The 11,340-nt window shown below is 39.1% G+C and overlaps 1 protein-coding gene across 1 annotated transcript; it reads right to left on the bottom strand.

The window, feature by feature from the left end:
• Positions 1 to 282: 282 nt before the first annotated feature.
• Positions 283 to 5,296, bottom strand: LOC140856183 (uncharacterized). Its single transcript, XM_073253332.1, has 3 exons — positions 5,184 to 5,296; positions 2,342 to 2,635; positions 283 to 2,122 (listed from the first exon to the last, which is right to left on the bottom strand). Exons 1-3 carry the CDS (start codon positions 5,294 to 5,296, stop codon positions 283 to 285), a joined length of 2,247 nt encoding a protein of 748 aa, XP_073109433.1.
• Positions 5,297 to 11,340: the final 6,044 nt, after the last annotated feature.

Here is an 11,340-nt window from a genome sequence, read left to right as displayed (position 1 = left end):
TGATTGCGTCTTGCTATTATGGAAATGATGGTGGCTGGAGATCATGGTGAATTAGGAAGAACATAACAAGCTTCTAAACTCGGCTCTTTTTTCAAGCAATAATTCCTTTCAAATTCCTGCCAAATCTGATTCGCACCATATCATGCTTCTACGCATGTGAGTAAAATCATCAATTTGGCTCTTGGATCCATATATGGCATGTGATCATCTCTTTCTTCATGATGGTGCACATCATTTCTCCCTTGTTGAGTAGGATTTGCCCTCAAATCCAAGTCTTCCTCATCAACTTCCATTCCATGTTGTGACACAACATAGCCAAGAAAGACTATGCGATCGCAGCACATAATTCATCAATCTCGTGAATGTGCTAGGTGCGTTGGACAAGCCAAATGGCATGACCGTCCACTCATACAATCCGAACTTGGTCTTGAATGCGGTCTTCCATTCATCACCTTCCTTCATGCGAATCTGATGGTATCTGCTCCTAAGGTCTATTTTTGAGAAGATCTTAGCTCCATGCAACTCATCAAGTATATCATCCAGTCGCGGGATTGGATAGCGATATTTTATTGTGATCTTGTTTATCGCCCTACTATCCACGCACATCCGCATAGATCCATCCTTCTTTGGTACCAACAAAGCTGGTACTGAACATGGGCTCATAGACTCCCTCACATAACCCTTCTCCAAAAGATCCACAACTTGCCGCTGCAACTCTTTGGCCTCCTCGGGATTGCATCTATAGGCTGGTCTATTTGGTAGGGCAAACCCTGGAATGAGATCAATCTGATGCTCGATCCCTCTGATTGGTGGCAATCCTTTTGGTAATTCTTCCGGGAACACATCTATAAATTCCTCCAAGATCTCCTTCATTTGCGGTGGAAGGGAGACTTCTTCACTTGGAACCTGCTTAGCTACAAGAACAAAAATAATTTCATGGTTAGTCAAAACTCGCTTCACTTCCCCCTTGTTGGCAAATAGATTCTCTTTCTTGCCCTTTTCAATCACAAGCTGATCCTTCTGGACCTGTTGCGGGCTAAGTGGTGCCAATACTATGTTCTTCCCATTCTTGGCAAATGAATAGGTGTTTTTGAAGCCATCATGAATAGCCCTCCAATCGTACTGCCAAGGCCTTCCCAAAAGAAGATGGCTGGCTTTCATAGGAACCACATCACAAACAACCTCATCTTTGTAGGACTTGCCAATAGAGAAAGGTACTACAACCTGCTTTATAACCTTCACATCACCATCGTCAGTAAGCCATTGCAATCTATAGGGACGGGGATGCTTCATAGTCACCAAATTAAGTTTTTCTACCAAAATAGTAGAAGCCACATTGGTACAGCTACCTCCATCAATGATAACACCACATACCTTATCATGGATGGTGCACCTGGTATGGAAGATATTTTCGCACTGCTCATCATCCATTTTGGCTTGTAGGTTCAGGTTGCGACGAATAACCAACAACTCTCCTTCATCTGCAAACTCCACATAATCTTCTTTTACCTCTTCCAAAATAGCCTCATCTTCACTTTCAATTTCTTCTTGTGACTCTCGAATGAACATCACCCTCTTGTTTGGACATTCAGAAGCTATATGACCGTAACCAAGACACTTGAAACACTTGATATCTCGACTTCGTCTGGGAGGTTGTGAATTTTTCACCTCTTTTTCTTTGGCCGTATCTGTGACTCGCTTGCTAGAATCATCTTTTTCTACTTGTTTTGGCACCGTCTTAGGGACGGACCATGGTGATAAGGAAGATGAGTTGGTAGTCTTACTTGGCTTACTTGCACCATGCTTGCGCTGTCTCTCCACCTTAACAGCAAGTTTGATCACATCGTCAAGGAACACATAAGATTGTAACTCCACCGTATCAGCAATCTCCTTATTCAAGCCTCCTAAGAACCTTGCAATGGTCTGTTCTTGAGGTTCTCGCAAATCGCATCTCATCATCAGCATCTCAAATTCTTTGACATAATCCTCAACACACATCCCCCCTTGTCTCAAGCTTTGTAACTTGATGTACAGCTCCTGCTTATAATATTGAGGGACAAATCGCTTCTCCATGATCCGCTTCATAAGCCTCCAGTTCCGGATCTCCTCTTCTCCATCCCTCCTACGCTGAGCTTTCACATTCTCCCACCAAAGATTAGCATAATCAGTGAATTCAAGGGCAGCAAGTTTACATTTTTTTACCTCAGAATAATCTTGACATTCAAAGACCTTCTCCACACGTTGCACCCATTCCAGATATTCTTCGGGTGAGCTGGTTCCTTTAAAGGATGGGATCCTCATCTTAATATTGTCTCCCAAACTCCTTTGCTGCCGCCTTTGCCATGGGTGTTCCTCCACACCATCATCATCTCCGGGTTCGTCATACTCCTCTTCATCATTGCGATCAACTCGTCGTGGTGCTGGATGGCCATGCCGCTGTGGTGGTGGGGGAAGTGTTGCCAACCGCTCAAACGCTTGTGTTAGGCAATTGAGTTGCTCCATCATCTCTTCTTGACGCCGCTGGAGCCCCATAATCTGAGCTTGTTCCAGACTCATGCCTCTAGGAATGACAGGGGCCTCGTCTCCTCCAGACATGATTTGGATGTCAAACACTCCCTCAGGCCCTGATACCAAACTGATGTGCGCAGGCCTAAATAACTATCTTGTGTAGGTAAGAATAAAGATTGGAGCACAGAAAAAGAGAGAGAAAAAAAAAAACCTTTGAAATCTGAATTGAATACATAGGTCGCCTCCCTTTATATAGATAAGAGAGGGAACATAAGACATTCAGTAAATGGAAGAAAATAACAGAATTTGACTATCATAGAAATGATGATGGCTATATCTTGCTACAAAGGAAATAATAGTGGCCGTATCTTGCTACTATGGAAATTATGGTGGCTGGAGATCATGGTGAATTAGGAAGAACAAAATAACTTTGGCTGCATCTTGCTACTATGGAAATGATGGTGGCTGGAGATCATGGTGAATTAGGAAGAACAAAACAACCTTGATTGCGTCTTGCTATTATGAAAATGATGGTGGCTGGAGATCATGGTGAATTAGGAAGAACATAACAAGCTTCTAAACTCGGCTCTTTTTTCAAGCAATAATTCCTTTCAAATTCCTGTCAAATCTGATTCGCACCATATCATGCTTCTACGCATGTGAGTAAAATCATCAATTTGGCTCTTGGATCCATATATGGCATGTGATCATCTCTTTCTTCATGATGGTGCACATCAAAGAGGGAGGTCAAAAATCTAGAACCCAGAGAAGAGTTTATACACTTACCTAACAAGATGCACAGGTTTTCAATACAGTGGTGATAGGTACTATTGCAATATCCGACATATATGCTTATGTTTTATTTGATTCTAGTGCCACACATTCATTTATATCCACTGCTTTTGTTAAGAAACATGGTATGCCATATGAATTTATGAGGACTGAATTATGTGTTGAGACACTAGTAGGAGGTATGATAAGTACACCAGGAGGTATGATAAGTATTCACACTATATGCAGATCTAGTAAAGATAAAATAGGAAATAGTGAGTTGCTTGCTAATTTAATAGTATTAGATATGTGGGACTTCGATGTGATACAAAGGATGGATTGACTTGCTACTTATCAAGCAAAGGAGTTACTCCTCTATAAGTAATCTCGACCCTGCAAGCCAAACGGATGATGATAAAAGGATGCAAAGGTTACTTAGCTACAGTGATTGATATTCAACAGGAGGAATCAAGATAGGAAGATATCCCTATAGTAAATGAATTTTCAGATGTATTTCCTAAGGAGCTTCCGAGATTGCCATCAGATAGAGAAATTGAGTTTGCCATTGATCTAATACCAGATTCAAGTCAAATTTTCAAAGCCCCCGACCGGATGGCCCCTACTGAGTTGAAAGAATTAAAGGCATAGTTGCAAGAATTATTAGACAAAGATTTTATTCGACCTAGTGTGTCACCTTGGAGAGCTCCAGTATTATTCGTGAAAAAGAAAGATAGAACCATGAGACTTTACATTGATTACAGAGAGTTGAATAAAGTTACCATAAGAAATAAATATCTTTTGCCTTGAATAGAAAATTTGTTTGATCAATTACAGGGTGCTCAGATTTTCTCTAAGATTGATTTTTGATCAGGATATCATTAGATGAAAAATCAAAGCAGAGGATATATCTAAGACTACTTTTTGAACCCATTATGGATACTATGAATTCTTAGTAATATCGTTTGGTTTGACAAATGCTCTAGCCACCTTTATAGATTTAATGAATAGATTGTTCAAGTCTTTTCTAGATCAATTTGTAGTGGTATTTATTGATGATATATTGATCTACTCTAAAAATATAGTAGAGCATGAGGAACACTTGAGATGTATATTATAGATTTTAAGAGATAAGAAGCTTTATGCTAAATTGAAGAAGTGTGAAGTTTAGTTAGATAAAGTAGCATTCTTGGGACATATTATATCTAAAGATGGAATCTCCATGGATCCAAAGAAGATAGAGGTTGTGGTATAGTGAAACAGGCCAACAAATATATCAAAAATATGTAGCTTTCTAGGAATGGCAAGCTGTTATAAGAGATTTATGGAAGGATTTTCCTAGACCCGTCTATCTCAAAAGGGAGTCAAATTTGAATGGACCAAAGATTGTGAGCAAAGTTTCTAAGAGTTAAAGAAAAGATTCATTTTTGCACCTATTCTCACTATACCCTTAGGCAATAAAGGATTCATAATCTACAGTGATGCTTCTAGAAAGGATCTTGGATGTGTACTGATATAATATGACAAAGTGATGGCTTATGCTTCTAGCATTACATGAATTTATACTATTAGTGATGGTATTAGTGACAACTTGTTTTTCGTTGCTAATGATAGTCTTTAACCACTACAAAAATAGTCCAAAAAATTAGCCGTTGCTAATACTATTAGTGACGGCACAAACTATCGCTAATAAATTTAAATTTTTTTAAAAATTTTGATTATAATTATATTTACATTAATTAATCACCGACTGCTATTAGTGATGGAAAAAATTATCGTCGCTAATAATTTTGAAAAAAAATTAATAAAAAAATAAAAAAAATATTTTTTTTCTGATAACAGTATTAGCGACGGTGATTAGTTATTAGAGATGGAAGATTGCCGTTGCTAGAGATATACCCCCTCACCGGTGCCTCTTTCCCGGTGGTTCCCCCCTCCCTAATGCCTCCTTCCCGGCGGTTCTCCCCTCCTTGCACTCCAGCATCTCATGGCCTCGAGCCCATGCTTCGGCCATGCCCATGACTGCCCCAACCCGACCGGCCCCAACTTCGCTGCCCTGGCCCCATCGGCTCGACCCCACGGCTCCTACCCGTCGACCCTAGCTAGTGGCCCCAACTTGCGGCCCCTGCCCTGCCTGCCCGACCCCACAGCCCCAACCCATGCCGCCTTCCCATGGCCTAATCTCCACGCCCTCATCTTTGCGGTTGCATCCTCGAGCTGACATCCCATCCCTAAGCCATCTCCCAGTGCCTCAGTCCTGTTCTCCCCCTTCTCGGTGCCTCCTTCATAGTGGTTCCCCCCTCCCCATGCTCCAGCATCCCGCAGCCCCGAGGTCATGCTTCAGCCATGCCTGTAGCCGCCCCAACCCCGACCTCGCCACCCCAGCCCCGTCGGCCTAACCCCATAGCCCCTACCCCACCGCCCCTAGCCCGCGGCCCCAACCCTATGGCCCCTACCTGCTGACATGACCTCATGGCCCTGACCCACACCACTTTCTGACAGCCCCATCCCAATGCCCTCATCTCTACGGCCACGTCTCTGAGCTGACGTCCTATCCCTGAGCCATCCCCTCTATCTCAGTCTCTACACGCCAGCTCATGCTTCAGTCCCTGCACGACAGTCTACCTTCTACTGTGAGTATTGGCGATAGCATTAGCCATAGCTAATGCCGTCACTAAAAATTAATTTTTTATTTAAACTATGTTAATTAAGTATAATTAGGTATTAAAAACTAATTAATTAAATATTAATTTAATTAATTAGTTAGATGTTTAATTAAATAAATAAATAAATAATTAATTAATTAGAAGCATGAGACTTGGGTCTCAGCATGCAGAGTGCTTGGATCGAGAAAGGGTGCCAGACAGCCTTGCAAACATGGGGTCGGGGCATGCCCTGTACGCTAGGGCTTCAGGTTCCAACTGGCATCCAAGACATCCAGCCCTTGCACGCTCAGGCCGAGGGAAGATGCCGGTCAGCATTGCGAATACAGAGCCAGGGCATGCCCTGCACGCTTGGGCCTCAAATCCTAGTTGACGTCCAAAGCATCCAGCCCTTGTGTGCCTTGCGTGTTAAGGCTGATGGAAGGTATCGGGCAGCATTTCAAATACGGGGCCAAGGCATGCCCTGCACGCTTGAGCCTCAGGTCCTAGCTGGTGTCTAGGGCAACCAGTCCTCGCGTAAGGGCTAAGTGCATATTCTATGGCATCCCATAATTGGGTGTCAATTTAAGTAATTAATTAGATATTAATTTTAAAAAAAATTGTATTGTATAGAACCATAGATCCATTTTTTGATTAATGTACATATTCTACTGTCTCCGTATATTTATATATTTTTGTACAGATGGAAGAATTATGTACATTAGTCAATTGATTATCCAGTATGGACAGTTTGAGAAATGCAAATAATTGTATAAGTCATTACAGTAATTCTATTAGGATTTGGACTCCATTAGGTATATAGAACTTATGACTCCTATCTAAATGAGGCATTATGGAAAAAAAGAAAACCGATGCCACCCATCTCAAAATGTGGAGAAAAAGGGAAACAAGGCGTGGCCATCTAAATATGTGAAAAAAAGGCACAAGGCATCGTGAAAATATTGGGTGTCATCCATCTCCAAAATAGAAAAAAACTATGTGAGGCATCCTTAAAAATATCTTGGGATTGACTTCAATACAAAGACTTTTATTAGGTATGGATGGAATCCCACCACATAAATTTTTGATTTCGTCAAGATTCCTCTATAAAGAACTTTTTATAATCATACAATCTACATCAAGCAGCTCTCCATGAAAACTTTTTGCTACAACATCATCAAGGTTTCATCCATTACATCCATGAGAGGTTTTATCAATCTTGGATCTTTTTTATCTCCACTGGTATGAGCCCTAATCTCCTCTATTTCTTCTCTATAATTAAGTTATAATGTTTAAATCCTAGTTGATTCCTTAGGATTTTAGAATTTTCTTAAAATTTAACCTATTGATGCATCTATAACCATAAAATTTTATATTTAATTATTGTATATATTTTTTTAATATTATTCTTGATCTACGGTAGATGGTGCACCACAGCAGACCTATCCCTAGACCCACTAACTGATGTCGATTTTCCATCAGAGAGATTAGATGTTATATAAGATTGTTAGTTAGCATCTGCAATATATTGATAGAAAAATGATTCTCATCCAACAGTACATGATAATGTGTTGGTCTGCATAAAAAAAAGAAGAAGTACAAAAAAAGTATTATCTTTATGCTAGCATGGCTACAAAGATAGAAGTCAAACTCTATCGGATGACAAATACTTGTGTCAACCACAGTTTCTAATCAAACCATTATAACGTTACTTTCTACTCCAAGCATGCAAAATACCATGTTACTTTTATGAATGTGATACAGAGTTAAGGTATCATGATATATAGTTAAATAAATATGATATATAGTTATTTTATTATGATATATAGTTAATCTAATATGATACATAGTTATTTTATTTTGATATACAGTTAATCCAATATGATATATAGTTATCTTTATTTTCAGATATTATAGATCATGTCTTTTCGAGGTTGGAGCCGTCAAAGCCGAGGAGAGAGCTTTGGAAGAGAAAGCTCTCATGCAACCAACTCGTATGGTTCTGCACCTCTCATACCAGGCGGTAAACTCTAATACTTTAGATATTCTCGTTTATGTTATTTTATCCTTTGTTAACTAATATAACATTGTTTATATTAGATATTTTGCACTCAGGTTTGGATGAGAGGGGGCCACAAGTGACCCCACAGTCACATGCAATAGTGATCGACTCTTAGACATAGAGCCATGGTTGAGGATCCATCTGGCTCGCGGCACCTCTGACTTGATCGGAGGATAGAGAGCTCAACCATATTCAGAGCTGCTCGTAAGTACTATGACTTCAATTAATATGTTTAGAATTTAGTCATTATAGAGTTAACATTTATTTCTCAAAATCAATTTTACAGCATGTTTAGAAAGCTTGGAGTATCTCTTATGATTATCGACATCATCCGATGCTTGATGCTGGGGCTGATGAACGAGTTCTCCAGCTGGTCTTTTGGAGCTCGAATGCAGTTTGAGAGATATTTCGAGTAAATTAGAAATATTTAATTTTTAAATTCATGGTATATTTGTATTCTACTTATTAATACACGTTTTAATTATATCTTGTAGGAGTACTACCAATTCGAGACTCTCCAAAATGAGGAGGCTGACCTTGGACCCTTAATGAGGTGGCCACACAGAGACTTTGAGATGGCCTCTACAGCCTCAGACAGTCCGACATCGAGCATTCCAGTTCTCAGTTGCCATCGGATTGGAGATCCTATAGGGATCATTGGATGCGGGCGGATGTATGGGAGGCCCTCTGTGATCAGTGGAGTAGTGAGAAGTACTCCAGTGGATGGCAGAGGGTTCGACAGAATCGGACTGTCTAGCAAGATCCGATCAAGTACATGGGCGGCTCCGTTAGTACACATATTATGGCCGATAGACTGGTAAGAAATCTATACCAAAATTCTTCACTAGAACTATAAAAACTCTTATATATATACTTTAATTAATTTAATTTTATTATTTACTTATTGTAGACACGATAGCTGGATCATCCACTAGGTCATCTATATTTGTGGGAGGCCACACATCAATCTAAGAAGACTGATGATTACTTAAATTTTGGATTGCGATAAATTGCAGTAAGAATTTTAAACTATATTTATTAAATTATTATAGGGTATGATATGTATATTAGAACTAATATATTTTTGAACTGTGCAAGCAGACTATGTGGAGTACATCGTTGTGCGGTATGGTGATGATCAGTCCACTTAACCCCTCCTTGACCTTGAGGGATGGCTCAAGGTCACTAAAGGGGTGAATAGGAGCCGGGTCTTAGGATTCAGCCACAACTTCGATCCTCCAATGGCTCGATACTCTTCGGCATTCTCACAGTGTTAGATATATATCCTAAAAGTCAATTATTAGTTAACACATTTTATTCTATGACATAAATTTATACTTAAACTATTGATTTAATCAATAAAGGGTAAGTTTTTTTTTTTATTTAAGTGTTATGTATCCTTGAATTATCCTTGGAATTAAGTTACGATACACATTCTCAAATATTGAGAATTAGAGGTATGCATGATCGATTTCTAAATTACTCCCAATCATAGAATAATCATAGGGACGGTGATCCTTTCAGATAGACCGACATACAGTTTGCTTTCATCAGGATAGATGAGTCTCTAATCTATGGTGTAGAGACACTAAGCGAAAAGTATGGGTACTTGTTAGAGAATAACTGATATTGGGCATAACCATATGAGAGATTACATAGATTTCTATTCAATTATCAATGATTATATCGATGTTGTAGTTGTGTGACTAGTCCTTTGACCTACGGTGTCATAGTTGCTCGTAATAAGACTGCTGTAGTTTGACTACACATAAATATTAACTTGATTATGAATTTTTATAGTAAATATTGGCTTCAGTTGGTTGAGCTATACGAGCAATGTATACGTTTATATAGGATCTATCGACCTTGATATAGAGAGGAGTAGTCCTATGAGATTTGAAAAGCTGAGTCCACAAGTCTATGGTTATAGCAGTATGATTGATAGAAAAGAGTTTTCATTTGATATTACTAATGGACTTAAGCTGATCAAATTTATCATATGACTAATGATGAGGTTTGACGAATTATCCATGACCTGTCATCTAGTCGAGACTCACAATAGAGAGACTGTATCATACATTAACTACGCCTAGAGTGCTAGAAAATATATCCCAAAGCCAAGCGTTAGATGATTGTGCTCATTTTGTAAATTATATATAAATTTTTATTAATAAAAATAATTTAATATTTTCATTATAAATTGATAATCTTTGAACTTCTGTGTTGTAATGAAGTCTTTAGGACTATAATTAATCGATAAAGGAGGATTTATCATTAAGTTCTTAAAATATTCACGATTAAATGATATGCTATTACTAGGACGATAGCGATATCAAGTGTAGGCCATTGTGTGCCATATGAGTTGGTTGTCCTCTTAACCAAAGAGTGTGGAGACACTGTTATGGTATATAGATGGAATGTAGGAGTACATTCACATCAAACGTGACCATGTAACGAGCACTTTACTGTCAAGAGTAGCTCATGAAGGGTATGGATATAAGTGTCCCTCAAACTTGAGACCACCACGATGATTTGTAAGCAACTCACTGTACTTTAGTATCGAACCATCTAAGTTTCTAACTTAATGATGAAAGGATACTAGGTACAGTCAAGTACTTGTCAAGTCAGTGTGTAAGTCAAGATAGAATTGATCCTTCTGAATTAGTAGAAGATATGCATCAATATATTTCAATTCAGTAAAACCATGGCTGGAATAATCCATGAGATAGATTTGAAAGGTTGAAATACAATATGGTCGACTTAATTACGGTTGACAGTTAAACTCTAGATCATCTTGAGCATTAGAGTCAAAAGGATGAATTATACGGAAACCATAAGCCAGTCTCTCTCTCTCTTTTCTTCTTTTTTTTTTTTCTTTTTCCATAGAAAAACAGAGGACCCATGGTCCTCTTCCTTTTCCTTTCCTCTTTCATGGAGCAGGGGGTCTTCTTCCCCTTGTTTCTGATGCCAAATGGTCCCCCTTCCTAGCCGATGGTGCCCCACAATCAGAAGAGAGCATCACAATGACACAAACAGCCTTGGTCCGGTGACCGGCGATGACAACTAGCGGATGGAAAAATGAAAAGAAAATGGGGAGAAACAGGAGATCTGAAACCATATTTTTCCAAGAGTTTTTCGACAGCAAAATCAGCAAAAATTCAAAATTAAAGCCCCATAAGGATTAAGGGAAGATTATGGAAGATATTTACCTGATTTTGGATGGATTTTATTTGATTTTCGGTGGCCTAAGTAAGACCAAACTAAGTTGTCGGCAATCGAGAGGAAAAGAAGGGAAGAATGGGCGGTGGACTTGATGATTTCCAGTGAGAAAAATCAAGAGATTAGAGGTCTTTAAATAGA

Source organism: Elaeis guineensis, chromosome 3 (genome assembly GCF_000442705.2).
Source record: "Elaeis guineensis isolate ETL-2024a chromosome 3, EG11, whole genome shotgun sequence".
NCBI classification, from domain to species: Eukaryota; Viridiplantae; Streptophyta; class Magnoliopsida; order Arecales; family Arecaceae; genus Elaeis; species Elaeis guineensis.
The sequence above is the reverse complement of the archived record's forward strand: the minus strand, read 5'-3'. Positions and strand labels throughout refer to the sequence as shown.

Coding starts and splice junctions, on each gene's coding strand:
- LOC140856183 (XM_073253332.1), bottom strand. CDS start 5,296: ATGGGCATGGCCGAAGCATGGGCTCGAGGCCATGAGATGCTGGAGTGC. Junction 2,636..5,183: donor CCACCGGGAAAGAGGCACCG/GTGAGGGGGTAT, acceptor TGCGCACATCAG/TTTGGTATCAGGGCCTGAGG. Junction 2,123..2,341: donor GGTGTGGAGGAACACCCATG/GCAAAGGCGGCA, acceptor AGCTCAGCGTAG/GAGGGATGGAGAAGAGGAGA.